This window comes from Phaenicophaeus curvirostris, chromosome 9 (assembly GCF_032191515.1).
Source record: "Phaenicophaeus curvirostris isolate KB17595 chromosome 9, BPBGC_Pcur_1.0, whole genome shotgun sequence".
Classification (NCBI taxonomy): Eukaryota; Metazoa; Chordata; class Aves; order Cuculiformes; family Cuculidae; genus Phaenicophaeus; species Phaenicophaeus curvirostris.
The window spans coordinates 33,394,478-33,413,837 of NC_091400.1; the positions used below are offsets into that span (position 1 = coordinate 33,394,478).

Below are 19,360 nucleotides of genomic sequence, written 5' to 3' on the forward strand. Positions count from 1 at the left end.
CAGGGCTGCAAGCCACTCCAGAAAAAGCCCAAGACCTTCAGGGCTTGGCTTGTAGACCCTTCAAAACAGAAGCAGCCTTTAAGGTGGAAAGAGGAGGCCGTGTCCCTCATAGCCTTCCTCCCCCAACAAGCTCTGCTCAGACTCTGGTGCTAGAGCTGCCAGGGAGCTGAGCTCCATTACCAACAGGACTGACAGGAACTTCGAGCAGCCTTCAAACAATGTGGGGGAAGGCGAGGAAGCAAAAGCCAAGCTGCTGGCTTTCCTCATGCCTGCTGCCAGGTGGGACAAGTCCCATGGCGCCAGCCCGGCACTCCCTCACCTCCCTCCCGGTAGAAGGATGGATGCTCTAACACCCCAAAAAGAGCTGCAAGTGGTTCTTGCAATTAGGAATCCAGACCTTTCCCCTCAGTAGATGAAAAACACCACACTGGCACCCACATACTAGCTCTGTAGGTACACGGCTGTCGTGGACAGCTGAGCCCCAAGCTGGTGTCAGCAACCCTCGGCTTCATCCCTGCCAGATCCTTCATGGGCATCCACCCAAGAAGGACTCTGGATTCCATCAGACCCCCGAGGAATTTGCATCCAATTAAAGGGATATTTAGAAAAAATAATAAGAGGCTAATGAAGTTTAGAAGCTGCCGACACCAGCCATATGCCTCAAATATGCACAGTACAGTTGGTGCCTAGGTAATGCAACTGCAGGTATCAGCTCGCCTAATTAGCTACCAGAAGAAAGTCTAATTTAAAACAAAGCTCTTACTTTATTTATTTGCTGACAGTAGCAGAGCAATTCCCTCCAGCATGATGTGGAAGCAAACACATTGTCCTCAAAATAAAACGCCATGGGCTTTTTAATTTTATCCTTCAACAAGTGTTCCCTGGTTAGTCTTCAGGAGGGGGCAAGGGGAAGCACCAACCTGCAGCTCCCATTGGCATCACACAGGGTTTGCAAAAACAGCTTCCCACAGGTCACCTCTGTGCCACAGAAAAAAGCAAGCGCACACAGTGCCCGGGAAGGCAGGGAAACTGCCTTTAATGAAGCATCCATAAGAAAACCATAAAATCACTAGCCTGGAAAAGACCTTTGAGATCAAGTCCAACCATACCTGTACACTACTAAATCGTGCGTTCCCTCCTGCTGCTATCGGTTGGGGTGATGAAAAGAGCTCTGCGCATCCCAGCACCCTTGCTGCTGTCACCCTGCAGATACCCATGAGGGCTGCTGCTTGCTAGAGGTACAGGTAGGAGCACAAGTTGGTGTTTAGCTCCAGACTGTAGATTATCCACCCAAACTAAGAGACTCCGGATGGTCCCCATCCCTTCCTGAGTTTTGCTGTAAGAAGCCAGAGGCAAATATGGGGCAAGGAGAAATCCCTTGAAGCAGTGAGAGAGTACAAGACTGCTGTGATTTTATTTAGTATCTTTATTTATTGAAGTGCTTTAAATAGATATGGATTGTCTCTCAGCTTTGGCTATTACAGCTTAAAAGGCTGCAGGCTCTTTAATGCACACAAGGCTGCTCCCATAGATGCTCAGTATTGGACTCCAGACAGTATCTCCTCCTGCCAATCAAGCTGCAATGGGGACCCCTGAATCACCTTTCCTTCAGGGGCAGGAGGGTGGCACAATCTCCCACTGTGTATGTTCTATCTGGTTTTGGGCAGGGTTTGCTCCAGAAGTGCCACATCTTGACTTTGCCTGGGGCAAAGCTGCCCCAAATGCTCACTTCAACATTCTTTTAAACCACAAATCCCACCAGGCAGTCAGGCACACACCCATGAGAGGTTGAGATATTCATTTTTTTGCTGAGCAAACGATCCACTGACCCATACTTCACATACATCAGGTCCTGGGGAGGACCTCCTCAATCCCACCACTGCAGCTGCATCCCACCAGCATGACCAGGAGCAGTGTGGAAAGGGGAGTGGGAAGATATTAGCTTGGGGAAAAACTTTCTCTTCTGTGCATTGCACTTCACCTCTTACAGCCATCAGAGCGTGGTCAGTGCCAAGCCTCACTGCAGGCTGAAGCATCCCTCCTCTTGCCAAATTCAATGTCTTGGTGCCTTCATCACTTCCTCTTAAACCATCCACATAAAACTAACATGCCTCTCTACCACCACCACTCAATCTTCTCCACATCCAAGATCAGGCCACCAGCTTCACAGCTCACCAAGACAAACCCTTCATCCTTCCCCTGCCACTTTCTTCACATGGTCCAAGCTCATCCAAATAATGAGATTTATTCCTGCCTAACAGCACATTCTGCCACCCATTTAGGAATTTATGAAAGCAGGGAGGGGCATGACAAGCCTTTATGGACAACACTGGCTAGGACACATTTTTCCTTCCACTGATGAAAGTAATTCCATTCAGCTAAGGAGCTAGTAAAAATTAGACTATTCATAGTCAGCTGGGAAAGATGAGGAAAATCTATTGCAGCAACCCTGAGCAGACACTTCCCCAGGGCTTCGAGGCAGAAAACTTATCAGACACTGTACTGATAACATACTCAGACTGAGCCATAAGTCTTCAGTGCATAAGAAGTATTCCTAACTGCAAACTGAACGAGCAGGGGGAAAATAAAGTTAAACCCACAAGAGCCAAAGCTTGGGGGGTGGCAGCAGGTCTGGGGCTTGTCTGTGGGACAAGCAGCATCCCTGGCACACAGAGGATAAGGAGGAGGATGCTGATGCTGCACACATTCTCTGTCAGCAAGACATCCAGGGAAAGTTTGCCTTCTCTGTGTTTAAAGCTGCAGAGAAGTAGGAAAAAAAATAAAAATAATAAACATTCATACCACTGTCAGGCTGGTGAAAGATTTCTCCCCCTGGGCCAGCATCCTCAGTCATCCCCAACAATGTGTTTGCTCATTATGGTCCCATTTGCCTCGCCCTGCTATGTGCCCATCCCAACACCCATCTTAAAAGATGTTCCCCATCAACCACAATCCTTTTCTGCCCTGTAATTCCAAACCAACTCTTTGTCCCAGGCACAAAGAGCCACAGCGTTTCCGCTGCAGGTTTCTTTCTGCATTGGTTTCACATCTTAGAGAGCTGGATTTCTCATCCCATCCCTGTGATTTGTAGGTGCTTTCTGATAAACAACTCTGCTGGAGTTTTCTCCACACTTTGTGCAATGACAGAATTTGCAGCACAGCCTCAGAGCAGTTTAACAAAACCCTGTCCTATTTCCAAACCACTTAAGAAAGGCAAGAAGCAGCACATGATGGAGCTATATGACAACCTGACCCACGGGAATCCCATCCAAAAGGAAGGCTGTGCAGCTCCTGGCTGCTCCGCACATCCACAGGTCAAGTTAGTGCTTCTTCTTGAAGAAACAACAAAACCCAACACCCCCTCCCCCCTTTGCATGGATAACAAACTTATGGCACAAACAAGAAGTGACCACAGCGCTGCTTTTGTGAACTCCCAGCACTCCAGGCTCAGTCTTCTGAGAAAACCCCAGGCTACAGCCAAACTGCTCCCTATTTCTAGGGGTAACAATCCCTCAATCAACAACCTATCAACTCTGCATCACCACTGTCCTCACAAATGTCAGGAGCCACCACCTTTCCCAAATCTGCACCTCTGTGCCTCACCCAAGGCTCACACGCAGCACCACCTCCACCAGCCCGCACCTGCAGCAAGGTGCCCAATCCCACCATCACGCAGCCAAAATCAGAGGCTGGTTTTCCAGGCAGAGCAAGGATGGGAATTACTCAGGCAGCATGTGACATGACCACCAGAAGGAAGGCATTGCATTACTGGAGCTAAAACTGGATCCCAGTATCTATTGTCTATTCTTTTGTAGCGATGGGAAGAAAGAGCTGCTGCTCTGTAATCAGGCCTCTTCTGGCTGGTTCACTGCTTTTAGAACCAACCAGGATAATGCAACATTGCTTTCATGTGGCAAGAGAAGCTTATAAACAATACAGCTACACTGATGCACAGCTGAAATTAAAGCCCTGCTGTGAGTTTCAGTTGCTCCCAGAGGCAGCCTGTTTGCCTTGGATGTAATATCTTCTCCAAAAGTCTGTAATGCAGTGAATGGACTAAATTTCTTTCTAAATAAGCACTCATGAAATTTAATTACTCCAAAAAATAATGTCTACTATCTATTTCTGAAAAGAAGAGTAATTCCTTCCAGCTTTTGCTAATGTTGTTCCAGATCACAATTCACCCAAAAACCTGAAAGTCTTCTCTTCACTAATGCTTCTTCATAGCTTTATTTTATTTTTTTTTTGGTCCAGAATTATTGAGATTTTTTCCCCTCTACCTGTAAAACTTGGGATTCTGAGCTCACCCATACAGACAGATTGAGACTAAAACCTCCAGAGTGGATTAACTCAGCCAGAAATTATCTCAGCTGTGAAACATCACAAGGGGCAGTCACATTCCCAGCAGCTTCAAAATAGAGTTGGTTTTTGGTTGGTTTGTTGTTGGTTGTTTTTAAATAAAAAAAAAGGGATGCCATCTCTCTACGTTTGTTTCTCTACATTTGTATTTTGTCTGGAATAAACACCTTGGTCCTGGGAAAAAACAGGCTTTTGCTTTCCTAACTCCAGTTTCTCATTTTCACTACCACCTTGAGAACCTCTTCATGGTTTCTCAAGCTGCCTTCTGCACTGCATTAAGAGACCTTCTCTGCAAATAATGTGATTTAAAACCCTGCTATAGGATAAGGACTCATTTCGGCACTCAAGTGACCCGACCCCAGAGCAGCCCTTCCTCGGGCTTAGCACCTCTTGGCTTATAGCATCTCCTGGGCAGCTTGTTGGGACTGAGCCAGGAGGTCACCCTACCAGTAAAGCCAGGGCCAGGTTTATTATGGCACTTCTCTAGGGACTAATGTCAGCCAAATCAAACCCCATCAAGACCCTCAGGACTTGCAGAAGCAGTTGGTGCCACACCAGCTTGATGTTCCCTTGATGTTGTCTTTTCAGGGATGTTAGAGACTGCTGCTCTCCCAAAACATGAAAAGCCAAAGCTGCAGAATAACCTTGACCCAAAGATCTGCAATAATCCAAACTCCTCCAACCTTTAGACACCGCAGTTTACATAAATGCCTTTTTAACTCTTTTTCTTTACACGTGCTGGCAAAGTGAAGTAAAGGTCATCTGCCAACAAGTGTCTTTTGCCACAACCTGAAGGCATCCTTCAGTCCTTCTCTCACCTTGCCTAAGATTTTTCCAGCATTCTCAGTTCTTCATGTATTTTGAGGTACCCTATCTCTGCTAAAACTACACAGTCCCATTAACAGCAGAACACAACCTGCTTTCCTACAGATCTGCTGCTCAAAATACTCACACCCACGTGGCGTTTGTGTTCCCCGATAGTAGGTGGCAGGTGTTGTGCTGGTTTTTTTTCAATTTTTTTAGTGGGATATAAATAGATTCCTCTCACTGGCCAACCAGCTCACCTAGATTAAAAAGTTTATTGCTAATTTCCTAATCAGGTGCTTAATTGCAAGGCATCTACTTTTGAGTCAAAGAGGGGGAGGGCTGCAGACACACAAACAACACCACTGCAAAAAAAAAAAAAGAAAATCTGGATTTTTTTTCTCTTTTTTTTGGAAGCCAAGCTAAAAAAAGAAACCTCCCCCAAACAAACAAACGAAAAAAATAAAAAAGCCAGACAGCCAAAAGATTAATCCATTGGGATTTTTGGCTTCTTAGGCACAGGAGCTCCTCTCGAAGCATAGGTCAAGGAGATGCTGTGCCCCACGGTCCCTTCTGCAGAAGGAGGGGGCACAGCAATACCTCTCTCCTCCCGCATCCCATATATAGCGCAGTCCCTGCGGGCTGGGAGCAGATGGTTGCCAAGCTGACAGGTTGCAAACAGCTCCATAGAGCCAGTAGGGGAATCAGATATTGTCTCCATGCCTTTAGTTTTGGAAACAAAAGATGTCTCACAGCTAAAAAAGTTTGCTGTGGGACCCTGCTGCTCCCCCCCACTATTTTCAGATTTCTTTTTAAAAGCACTTCCATCCAGCTCACATCGCTCTGTCTGAAGCCTAGACAACTTTACAGGCTGCCTGCACATAACTTTTTCCACTCCGAGAAGGGAAAATAGATCTTTTCATGTGGCTCTCCTCTCCATAGCTGGAAGGAGAACGCGAGGCCAGCCACGATGCACAGCGCAGACACAACCTTGCTTTTCCAGCAAGTCGCAGGCACTCCCTTCCCTGCAAAAAGTTTTCTCCCTTGATTTCCTATCAAACTCACAAACACCATGAGCCCAGGGCAACCCAGAGAAGCTTCTTCCCAGCATCCCTGCCGTTTATTTTATTTATAGGAGCCCCAAGGGCTTGGGAACAGTCCTGGACCCCATCCCTAAACACACCAGACAGCAGTGACACTGCAGAGTGCCAGGTGGGGACCCAAATGATCTTTTGGAGTGGGTATATATTTCAAAATCATCCCTTGAAAGGCCACACTGGATACCCCCCCCCAAACTACCGGGATGCAAAGCACAGCCAAACTGCGGGACTCTGGCTTCTTTTGCTTCCCTGCTGGTTTTAGCTCTGCAACTTGACCCTTGCAGAAACATATGGTTTGCATTCTCCCCCCCTATACTTTCCATAGACTTGCACACGCTCTCCTTCCCCCACCTTCCATAGGCACCCCAATCCAAGACCTTTTCTCTTTAAGCAAGGTATCACGCAGGCAGCCCTCCCCATCACTCTCTAAGGGAAGGAGAGAGACACACACGGGCAGACAGAGCAGGGGAGGCTGCAGTAAAATCCCACGGCCGAGACCACTCAGTGGGCTTTGCTATTTTATGCAAGGGTCATTAACAGCCCGGCTGGATCTGCTGCGTCCTCTTATAGCCAGTCCATAAATACTAATGAAAACAGAGCCGCTGTGTCACTGGGATATGGAGATAGAAAGGGGGAGGCAGCAAGCCTGCTCAAGCCTCCAGCCTCCCTCTCCACTAGCAGGAGAAGACAAACAGCATCAAGCCCTTAGGATGCAGGGACAACAAATGGTTACAGTGATGCCAAGGGGCTGCAGGGTGCCAGTGGCCAAAGGAGGCTCAAAGGGCAGCCACTGGCCGCTGATGGGGTTAAGCAGCTATTTCATCTCCTTTTTTCCCTCTCCTCGTGTGCAAAAATCATCCTTCTCTTCCCATTAGGCAGTTTTCATCTAATTTTCTGCTTCATCCAGCAGCCAGACTTCTCCCCACAAAGAGACAACTGCAGCCTAAGCTGGTTTTTTGTTCAGCCCAGAGGACCGATCCAGCGGGAGATGGCAAGAGGGATTTTTACGGGGCATTACTTTGCCTTACTGAGAAGCAAGGCACTGCCTTCCCCTAGCCTGTGTCACGGGACGAAGTTAAAAATTCACAAGGGCCCTCATACCCATTTCTTTTTTTCTAGTGCCCCTGAAGCACTGCACTCTAGAGGAGCCTCATGGAGCCTGGGAGGACTGTGGGATGGATGGATGGATGGATGGATGGATGGATGGATGGATGGATGGATGGATGGATGGATGGATGGATGGATGGATGCCCCTGGCCAAAACAGTGTAGGCTGTGACAGAAACCAGAAGCCTTGCAGTCTGCAAGCCTGCCTGCCTTTGCGAAGCATACCGAGCATTGCTGGCAGGCTTGCGTACCCCACACCATCCTCCCAGCCGGGGCTGATGAATGCCACAGCAAAAAACCCAAACATCCCCTGAATTTAGATATTTTCAGCAACACGAGACCAGCACGCCTGACAGTTTCTTGGAGCTGAGCACACCATGAATTCCTCTTAGCAGGTATTATAAAACCACACTTTAAAACGATCATCTATTTTTGACCCAGTGTGTTTTTTAGAATCAGCATTACTCAAGGTTTTAGCTGGACAGATGAGGCCATGCAGTAACCTGTGGCTTTCCCTATCACTTACCCCCCAGGATCCTTCTTGATCAGCTGGGACCCTGTCTGCAAAGCAGACGCGTGGGTTTTTCCATCCCCAGCAGGACCAGCCTCAACACGCCCCAGACTCCTGGGGTTTTGTTGTGAACTACAAAGGAACCTGCCCAATTCAACACGGTTTGCATAACCAGTTTATCCCAAGCATTTGTTTTAAAAACTCAACTCAAGTTAGTCACTGTTCAACCCAAACAAAACCCAACCCTCTTCCCAGCTTTTGCATCTCACTTTTCCAGCTTTGGGCAGAGCCAATATTTTTTTATCTTGGTGTAAAGATTTTAGAGTCTGAAATATGTGTCTTTATACCTTTATTTATATATATGTGTGTGTGTATGTATGTATGTATATACACACAGGGTAGCTGAAGTACCCACAAACCTAGGATAGGGAATAACCATGTAGCTGTAACTCCTACAATCCAAAACTAGGATACCTGGGCTATGGCACCATAGGATTTTAACGTGAAAAGCCTCCACAGCCACACCTTCAGACCTTGCTTGCTTCACCCAAGCACAGACTCGTCATCCATGAGTAGTAATTCATATAGCGTAGACACACATGAAAAGAGTGATTCGCAACAGGGGAGAAAATAGAACTTTTATAGCCCTCGGCAGCCTGCATCCCAGCTTCATCATGCTCTGGACCCCGGTTGCCCTAGCAGCTCTGTGCTGCATGGCCATGCAGTCAAATCCCCTCTCCTGAAACAAATCCCTTTAGTTACGATGCTGGAGCATAGAAGGAGGTGTTTGCAGGGCTCTGACTGCAGAAAAGCAGCCAAAGTGATGTGCAGCGAGTGTCACACATCCTCCAGGAAAATGTGCTTCCACAGCCAAGACGGGCATCTCCTCCTAAAGATCAGGGAAGGATGAGAGGAACCCCCGATCCAGGTGGAAATGCACAGGCGGAGATGGCAGGGGAACGTGAATTGCCTCTTCTTCCTTCCAACCAAAAGCATTAGCCCCAGCAATACCAACAAAGCTGTATATGTGCACCCAGCAGAGACACTGTGTCACCCGCTTGGCTCCAAAGGAGACAGAAGAGACCCTACAGAGCCACATAGGGATGCCACAGTGCTGTTGAGCTGTTCCAGAGCACTGGAAACAGCCTACTTCCAGCTTAATGCAGATTTTCTGCAATTCCTGACCCATTCTAGAAATACATTCTCCGGTCAGGTCCCCAAAAGCAGAAGGGATAGGACATTTAAGCTTCTACATGTTAGGCTGGAGGAGAAAACCTTTCAACAAGCCTAGTTTCCAATGCAGCAACCCAGATCATCGATTACTTTTAATTGCTGTGTAATTGGACTTAAGAGTCATGCTTTCATTTTAAGCACTTCTCTACATTTCACATCTGTCAAGGGGGAAAGAAAAACCTTCAAAGTAATATTCCAGTGCAGGAACACCATAGCACCATCCAACAACTGTGAAAACAGCCATGCCAGGCAGGGAGGCGAGGGTACTGGTGCCTGAGCAGCATCCCTAGCCTGTTTGGGATAAATAGGGGTGGAGGGAGGCTGCTGGGATCCTACACCTGGGTGGAAGCCATCCTAAACAAGGTGATGGCCCTAGGCCAGACCACAGCAGACAGCATGGCCACATTGCAAGATCCACCCTCACGACCGGTACTAATTACTAGCTTCACTTGAAGGCCCTGCAAAAACTTAAGAAATGCCCCTCCAAGTGAGGGTGGGGACACTTGCTTGGCTCCATTTGGCTCCATAGATGAGAAGCAAACAGCAGATCACATTTTTTTCCCCCCTTGTTATAAATAGCAGCCACTTTCTGGCTGGTGCAAAACACTTTCCTTCTGTTCTTCAAGACAACCCAAACAGATAAGAGTCAATAATGCAGCTGGGTGATGGTGTAGGATGGCAAGGTCTCCATGGGGGATAACCAGCACACGGAGATGAGCCTCTACTCACAGGGTGCGCAAGGGGGATGAGATGCCCTCAAGATGTCAGGGAGGCAGAGCCAATTTACCCAGTGGAAGGAAGCCCTGTACATCCGTTTCCACAAATCCCTCTGAAGCCCCATTCCTCCATCCAGATTGCTCTCAGTCCTCCAACCAGCAGTCACCATAGTCTGAAGGAAGAGCTACAACTTCCCAGCATATCACACGAGTCCATGGGAAAAGTAAACAGTCAAGCAAGGTCTTCTGTTGAGGAACATTCTTGGTGCCTTCAGCCACTGCTGAGTGGATGTGCCCATACGTGCCATTGGTCATGAATACACCTAAAACTTCACAACCTAGAAAGCATTGAGGACACTTGCTGACAGCAACCTCAGGCTGGAGGAGACAGCAACATTGCATCCTAGGTGTGTCCCTTCTCCCATTTAAATCTGACCCGAGGAGTTTCTAGGCTTTCTAACCTCCTGCCTAAGGAAAACTCCCACGCTATACAATGCAATGCAACCCTTTTAATAGCCTCCCACCTCCGTGAGCCACTCAGCTGGAAAGCCTGGGTTTGTTTTACATCTTGTCCTGCCAGCCTGTCACCTCCTCAGGAGATGCAAGCAGATGAAAAAGCCAACCCAGAGGTGGCTCCTGTGGTGGCCTCCACTCAAGAGAAAGGCAGATGGACCTAATATGCATTAAACATTTCAAAATGAGATTTTCCACACTTTTTCAAAGGGAAACAATCCCGCTTGGTGCATGCTTATGAAGGCAGGGAGCTGGGCGGCAGCGAAGGTTACCCACGGGACCTTTATGGAAATCACAGCGGCAGGACCCCCCAGAAGCATGAGGGATACCAGGATCTGACTCTTGTGTCTGGCTTGATGAGGATTTTGTACTGATTAGAAGCACAGCCCTGGGTATTCAGGCAGGGAAGGGATCACTTATGGTGCAAATAAGCCCCTTCCCTCTTTCTGGCTTTTATGGGAATAAAAGGGGTAGAGGAGCGAGAGCAGCTGTGCTGTATGTGTGTGTATATATGTTCATTACGGGCTGGTGCTGAACAGACTTGTGGGGCAAAGAGATGAAGGTGGAGAAGGAGACCCTCAAAGATGCTCTGCAAATCTCTATAGATCTTCTTCCCGACCTGAAGAGACTCACTTTGGCATGGAAAGGGACAGCCCTGACCCCAAATAAAAGCAGAGAAGCTTCAGAGTTTGAGGCTATAGCTTTGCTCAGTCTGCTTCTTGCATAACCAGGTATATATTCTTTAATTTAAAGTGTCTCAGCTGGTGTCCTCCATCTCTTAGGGCAGTAAATAAAGAAGTAATTTATTTAAAAAAAACCCCACTGCCTTTAACTTAAACAACTAGCAAAATTAAAAGGGGTAAAAATTGGCTCAAAACATTTGTTTTTCAGATTCCAGGGGATTATGCCAGACCCATTCACTCAGTCCAAGGCTTGCACGGCAGGGCAACAGGATGTGCCTCCCAATAAATATTTCACCTACAGAAATCCAGCCTCAGGAATAAGACTTTTCTCATGGTCACAGGACAGATGGGGAACTTCTGTGCCACCACCATGTCTACCCCACACGCTGCCATCCTCATCCACATACCTCACGCAGCTCCGGGGCTGGGGACCTGGCTATTACTCCTTGCAACAAAAAGCAAGGCCAGCAATGTGTTATCTGGAAAGGGGAGATTTCCCTGCACCTAAACGAGCAAGTCCTTGGCCAACAAACCCCTCTGGAAAAGGGGCTGTGGGCTGAAGCAGGAGAGAAGAAGTGGCCTTCATGGATGGTCCAAGCAGGCGGGCAAGGCAAGGGACCCAGCAGAGCCTACACCCATGAGCTGAGGTAAGATGGGAAGCAGAGTCCACACCAAAGATGAAAACATTTTCTTCCTCTTGAGCTATAAGACACCCTGCCGAGCGTTGTGTTGACATGCAGCTCGCTTTACTTGCCTGCTTTTTCCCCACCTGAATTTCACCACTGATCCCAACACGGAGAAGCACAGGGCACCAAACTTGTCGTTATGGTCCCTTTACCAGATGTACTTCGGGGTACACTCCAAACCACCAGGAATTTGGGTTAAGACTTGCACCTTCACCACCCCATGCTACAGCATCCGGACCCCCAGTTTGAAGAAGACGACCAGGACACTAGGTGTTTCACTACAAACCTAACTCAGTTATAACACACCGTGTAGGTCCAGGGGAGCTCACTGCAATGGGTACCAGCCCCTCCAAAAGCTGAGCTGAGCCACCAGGACTGGGAGCAGCAACTGGGAGCAGGGGGAAGCTGAGGAGACTTGAGCAGGGCCATGTTGGGCTGCAGTAGGGAGGGACTCGCAGGAGATTAAAGGCAGCACGCAGGACACGCTGGAGCAAGCCCCATGCTAAATAATTTGTGCTTCCCTTCCCTTTCCTCCTTTTCCAGCATGGCTTTGCCCAGCCTTTCCCAGCCTGGCTCGTATTTGATCTCTAGGCTCGCTCTGCCTTTCCCTCAACTCCAATCAGCCAGCAAAAGCCAGAGGTGCCTCGTGACAATCCACTGAGCTGTCCCAGCTCCACCAAAAAAACGCAGCCCCTATGTGAAAAAGCAAATAGCAAAGGGAAAGGGGGGAAAAAAAAAAATCCCCTAAAAATCCAAGCTCAGCAAACATGTGGCTGCTACCAGCCCAGCCCGGCGGTTTGAGAGGAGAAGGGATGGGGAACGGGCTTGGGAGGAGGAGACAGCAGCTCTTCCTCTCCACCAAGGAGAAGGTCTGGGGCTGCCAGCCCAGCGCATTCCTGCGCCATGAGTCAGGCCTCCAAAAAACCAGGAGGCTTCAAAAATAATACACAGTGCAGCCAGGATGCTTTGCTTGCCTTCTGGCTCCCCAGCTTCCTCCATGCATGCAGCCCCCGTTTCTAGTGCCTTGCTCCACAACAGGATCAAAACTGATTTAACCCAAAACCCAGCTAGGGCCCTCAAGAACAACATCACCCTCTGTGATGGGACCCCATTGTGAAGCTATAAGAAAACTCACTTCACAACTGCCTCAACAGTAAAAATTCAAGCATCAGTCAAGCCTGCAGAGACTGTAAGACAGAAGATTTAGGGAGTGTTAGGGAGGGTGCAGCATTCGGCAAGGGGCCTCCAGGCTCCCACCAAGAGAGGTCCCTCTGAGGGTGGGTGTGAAACCAGACATCAGAGCAGCTTTATGGAGCTTTCTGCCTCTCCCAAGTCTGCGATTTCCCAGCCCTGGTGCAAACCCCACTGTAGGTCATACAGGATTTTTTCAAGTGCCTCAGCATGATATGTGGAGTTTCATCACTCAAAAGCTACCAGTTCATCACTCCTGGGGTACCACAAAGGCTCTGTCTGGTTTGCAGGGAAGGCATCTTGTACGACATTTATTTTAGGTCCTCACTCTGGCAGCACCAGGGAGGGACCACCCGAGCTCCCTGCATGCCAGGATGAACAGCAGGAGGAATGAGCCCTCATCCCACCAGACACAGACCCCCACCAGCATCCAAAGGACCACGACTGTGTCAGCTTGGTGCCACTGAGCTCTGACTCACGAGCAGGGGTGGCTTGCACAATACAACTGATTACAGCAAATTACAGCTTTGTTTATTAAGGAAAATCAAAATCAGAGGCAATGGGCCTGAAAACACCATGGCAGGGCTGGTGGTAGCCAGCGAGCAGCTCAAGCATCCCTTGCACTGGTATTAACCCCCTTGCTTCTCAAGGAAAGACGTGCGGGTGGGATGGCAGGAGGAGGCAGAGGGAATGGGCTGGTGATTTATGCCCCCCCCCCACCTCGCTCCAGCAAATGATTTCACTTGCATTAGCGTCGCTAAAGCTGGGAGGATATAAGTGAATAGGAAACAGCAGGAACCTGTGGCTTTATGGTGCTAACATCTCCCGTAATGAACTCCTCGCAGACTCCATACAGCCCCTTCTGTCCTCACCTCCCAGCCCAGGGCTTCCTGCCTCCTCTCCAACACCAGCCCATGAGCCTGGCTTCTGCTAAGCAGAGCCCAGCTCTCCCAATAACCTGTGGGGCTGGCCCCAAACACCCCAGGAGGGAGAAAGCCACAGGGCTGAGGACCTGAAAGTGCTGCTGCTGCTAGAAATGGAAGCAAACTCTAATCTCCTTGCATCATCTTGGCTCATTCATCTGACCCAAAATACAGATTTTTTTTTTTTAAATTATTATTCCTGTATGGCTAGGACAAGGACAGAAAGGGAGCCAGTGTGCACAGCACCAAAAAGACCTGCAGAAACTTACCCAGGAGAGAAGACGCTTACTGTGTCAGCATGATGCACTTTTAATTTTTAAACAGGAAAATGGAATCTGAATCACCCCTCAACAACCACTTCCAAGGCATCCTGCCTTAAAAGGAGTATTTTTTCATTTCCCTCCATTTCTTGCTTCATTATTTCTTTCTGCCACTATCACACATGGTGAGCACCTGCTTCTAAGATAGAGGGGTCCGTAACCAAGAAGCTAAAGCAGAAGGAGACAAAAAGCCAAAGCAGACCTTTCCACATATTGCTGGCCTCAAGCAAGCTTCACAGAATCACCAGGTTGGGAAAGACCCACCGGAACGTCGAGTCCATCCTGCAAGGGCAGGCTCTGCTGATGAGCAACAGGTCGTGGAGCATCTCTTCCCCTGACATCTGCTCACAAGGACCGCAGGAGCCCACGACTCATGCCAGCAGGGGACATCAACACTGCTGTCCCCCTTTCTCCCTCCCCAGGTGTTTTCCTGATGGTGGTGCAGCACAAGGATGGCGGGACAGTCCTTCACCAGGATGGCAGCGTCATACTGCCTGCAAACACTCAAAGGTTGGACTCGATGATCCAGTGGGTCTCTTCCAACCTGGTTATTCTATGATTCTATGAAAGTTCCCTCCCCGAGCATCACCCTCTGGATTTCAGTACCCTTCTGCACCCTCCGTTCAGCTGGCCTTGTGGGGAAAGACGCTCAAGCAAGCTGAAAATCCTCACACAAAGCTGTTTCCTATTGAGAGTAGCACACACAAGCAGAACGAAGCATGCCCAGCAGGGAAAGCCCCAGGACCCGTAGGGGCAGACAGGGGTGGGAGCTGGGGTTCCTCCAGCAGAAGAGGAGAGCACAGCAGCAGTCCTGGGGATGAGCTGGCCGACTGCTTATGGGCTTCAAACCCCATTCGAAAACAATCTCCCCCACAACCCACAATCCCCAACACAAACAATATGTATATTCTCTGTTATTGAAAAAAGAAAATTATATTTTGGGTGATGCCTCTCCCTCCTTCCTCAAAACCAGGCAAACACAAGAATTATCACCAGGGCTAAGCACCCATCTCAGGTCTGTATCATCATATGCAATCTCGACAACACTCCTAGAGAAACGTTAATTAAAGCTCTACAGCTAAAAACTTTATACATATTTACATACATCAGATTAACAGTGTGCCTTTAGAAAGCTCTGCAGCCTCAAACTGATCCGGCTTGGTCAGGTTTAACTTGTTTTTTCTTCTTCATTCCCTCCCTCCTGACCAGTTTTATTCCAACCTCTGTGTGAACTTCGTGCATGCAAAAACAAAGAGCACTGCACAGGACAGAGCCAGGCACAGGGTCCGGCATCAGCCCAGCAGCTCCAGGCTGCTTGGCCACAGCAGCCTGACTGATCCAGCCTTCCCAACCTCCTGCCATCCACAGCATCCCACACCGTGCTGAGTGTCCGGGCCGCCTGCTGCTCACTCCCACAGCACAGGACCGTCCAACAAACACGATGCTGCTCCTGGCCAAGCAGGACACATGTTGCCAAGCTCTACCTTGCCAGCTAAAGGTGAGTTTCTTCTGGCTGGAGGATGCTGCTGCAACAACATCCACACCATTGGATAAGTCAATAGTGCTGCTTCTGTTTTCCTTTTGCAGAAACACACTAGATCTTCGTATGGCGGAGGCGGAAAAAATATTCATCTAATTAAACTCCCTCCCCAAAATTCCTTGTCACCTTAATTGCGCTTCAGAAAAGAAGGTTTAGTTCATTTTCCTAGAAAATCAGCTTATCAAGAGATGCTTTTCAACTACTACCGAGACCTATCTGTGCTGCACGCAGCTTTACAACGCATCCTCAAACCCTTGCCACAAGCTGCGGGAAGCAAGCAATGGGCTCTCCACCCGAGTTCCCATGGGAATGACAACCTTGCCCATCACCAGAGCCTCGACAGTTACAGTTATGGTCTCTTCCAATCCCTAAAAGCCATCAAACTTTCTAAGTCTCCACTTCCGAGCTCTGTAGTCGAGGTCATCTTTTTATGTGATGATAAACACCAGCACCTTTGCTTTGCCACCGCCGGAGGATGACAAAGGACTAAGTCCCGAGATGCAGAGGATGTTCAGGAGTTGCGGGTGAGAGGGGGAAATATAGCAAAAAGGCTGAATTTGATCACACAAGTCCTAACGAGAGAGGGCAGCGCCTCTGTTTACTGTCTGTGGCAGGGATTACCAACGGAAGGGCTGGATTTAAGTGCATCCCAATCACAAGATTCAGTTGCGCACAGGAAACTTTGAAAAGCCATGGGAAAAGACCACTTGGCTGCCCAGCCATTAGCTCGGTTGATAAAAACGCAGATAAAAAATAATATATATATATATATCTCCAGGCTGACTAATTATTTTTTTTGACCGGGTGAGGAATCGCAGCCAGCGACACTACAAACAGGGCTGGGGGTTGTTTTGTATTTCCCAGGAAAAAAAAAAGAGGGGAGAAAAAAAAAAAAAAGAGGGGAGAAGAAAAAAAAAAAGAGGGGAGAAGAAAAAAAAAAGAGGAGGAAAAAAAAAGAGGAGGAAAAAAAAAAGAGGAGGAAAAAAAAAAGAGGAGGAAAAAAAAAGAGGAGGAAAAAAAAAAAGAGGAGGAAAAAAAAAAGAGGAGGAAAAAAAAAAGAGGAGGAAAAAAAAAAGAGGAGGAAAAAAAAAAGAGGAGGAAAAAAAAAAGAGGAGGAAAAAAAAAAGAGGAGGAAAAAAAAAGAGGAGGAAAAAAAAAGAGAAGGAAAGAGCTGTATAAAATATAAGCGAGCGGCAGGGCAGGGCGGGCGAGGAGCGGCGCTGCCAGCCCGCATCCCCCGGAGCATCCTCCCCCCGGAGCATCCCTCGGCGCGGAGGGGGCTCAGCTGCCCCCCTGCACATTAAAGAAACAAAAAAACCCCACAGTTGGAACACACACATGCCGAGCTGCTTCCAAAAAAAAAAAAAAAAAAAAAGGGAATAAAGGATAAACCGCAGTGAACTTTTTTCTTTCGATGGGGGGCATGCTCCCCGCCGCTCCCACCCCGAAAAAAACTTCCGCGGCCGGCTCCCCCTTACCTGCGGCGGCCAGCGCCCGGCGGAGCAGCAGCAGCAGCAGGAGGAGGAGGAGGAAGGTGCGGAGGGCTGCGGGGCGGCGGGGAGGCGGCATGGCCAGGAGCAGAGCAGCGCTGCGCGCCCGCCCGCCGCCTCTCGCCGCTCTGCCGGGCTGCCCGGCGCCCAGCGGGGCGGGGCGGAGCGGGGCCGGCACCGCCCCGCGCCCGGCCTCGGCACCCCCTTCTCCCTCCTCCCCGCGCCGGCGGCGTCACCCCCTCCTCCTCCTCCTCCTCCCTCCATCCCGTGCGGAAGGGGCAAAGCCGAGCGCGGGGAGAGGGGCTGCGAGGCAGGGGCTGGGGGAGGAAGGTGCGCGTTGAGGAGCGGCCGGCGCTCTGCAGTGGGGGCGGGCGGGCGCGAGGGGGAGCCCCGCATCGCGCTCCGAGCTCGGTCCCCCCGCAACCCCCTCCGGTCCCCGCGGCCCAGCGGCCCCGGCGGAAGCTCTGGCCGGCAGAGACACTTAAAGCCGTGAAACGGCGCGGTGCTAACGATGAGAGGGCCGTAGGGTCACATAAAGGAGGCTTACATAGAATAACCAGGTTGGAAGAGACCCACCGGATCATCGAGTCCAACCATTCCTATCAAACACTAACCCATGTCCCTCAGCGCCTCGTCCACCCGTGCCTTAAACCCCTCCAGGGAAGGGGACTCAACCCCCTCCCTGGGCAGCCTCTGCCAGTGCCCAATCACCCTTTCTGTGAAAAATTTTTTCCTGATGTCCAGCCTGAACCTCCCCTGGTGGAGCTTGAGGCCATTCCCTCTTGTCCTGCCCCCTGTCACTTGGGAGAAGAGGCCAGCACCCTCCTCTCTACAACCTCCTTTCAGGTAGTTGTAGAGAGCAATAAGATCTCCCCTTGCTCTCCAGCCCCTTCACCAGCTTCGTCGCTCTTCTCTGGACTCGCTCCAGAGCCTCAACATCCTTCTTGTGGCGAGGGGCCAGAACTGAACACAGGATTCGAGGAGTGGTCTCATCAGTGCAGAATACAGAGGGAGAAGAACCTCCCTGGACCTGCTGGTCACACCGTTTCTGATACACACTCCCATCCCTGGCAGTGTGGCACAACTGACCACTGCAGGCTGTGCAGGCTTAGATGGAGGTTCAGACCAGGATAATGGTGCTTTCATCACACTTTCCCTCTGCTTGGGTCATCAAATACCATCAAATAATGCCCTACCTGCTCCAGTGCATTTGGTGTCATTTGTATTAAACCAAGAGAAATTCTCACCAGTGCTGAGTCTCACCAGCAGTCTCACCAGTGAGAAGTACAGAGGGTACAGTGCCTAGTACATCCCAAGAACCAGGGTGGAACCAACCACCCCAAGAGCCAGGGTGGAAACCCAGACTGTAGAATATACCCACAAAAGGAGAATACCCCACCCCAGACACGCAGAAATAATAAAAAAAAAATACAGTTTGCACACTGGGGGTGGGATCCTGGAGCAACTCCTCAGCATCTCACAAAGAATTGAAAACAAACTTAGAAGTTCGCAAACCTTGAGGAGTGGAGGCTGCAGATTTCCACGTGGGGCAATCTCCCCAGGCTGGGTTTAAACCCAACTTGCTCACTTGAGGGAGACAAAAGGGCTCAGCGGTGCCCAATAGAGGAGATAATCCCAAATTCAGCAAAGCTGCGTTCGGATAGCAGCATCTACAAAGTGCTGGGTGACAGCAAGAACCGCTCCCTTCCACGAAGGGAGAAGGGGCTACCACTGCTGCCTGTAAATGGTTAAAATAGCATGGGAACTGCTAACTACTTTTAATTGCTGGCAGCTGCTCAGTCCCTCCGGGGTAGGGCAGTGGGGGCGAAGAAAGCCTGGCAGGCAGGCAGGTAGTAATTACAGGCTGTGCCTCACCCCAGCCTGGTGGAACCGGGGCTGTGGGTTTGGCACTGTCTCCCTCCAAGCCCAAGTACCACACCAGCCATGGGTTTGTTCCTTGGCCTGAGCTCCTTTCTGACTTTCTGAGGGGTAGAGCAAACCCAGGCAGGATGGAAGAGCTGGAGGATGGCTGCTGAATCAGGGTGTTGCGTGCAGACCATGGGGTTCTGCCTGGGGATGCGGGCGTGCTGGGGTAGCTTTTGCGCTTGGGATGGGCTTTTTGAGCAGTGCTCAAACTGAAAATCCACCTTTGGAAATCTTTCAAAGCTGCAATGAGCTCTCCCTG

At 49.6% G+C, this 19,360-nt stretch overlaps 1 protein-coding gene across 2 annotated transcripts in view; it reads right to left on the reverse strand.

The window, feature by feature from the left end:
• The window catches only part of UNC5B (unc-5 netrin receptor B), a 54,361-nt gene extending 37,092 nt beyond the window's left edge, over positions 1-17,269 (reverse strand). For both annotated transcript variants that reach the window (XM_069863319.1, XM_069863318.1), the window contains exon 1: positions 17,164-17,269. In XM_069863319.1, the coding sequence (XP_069719420.1) occupies positions 17,164-17,254 (91 nt within the window). In that variant the 5' untranslated portion in view covers positions 17,255-17,269. The remainder of the gene's footprint in view (positions 1-17,163) is intronic.
• Positions 17,270-19,360: the final 2,091 nt, after the last annotated feature.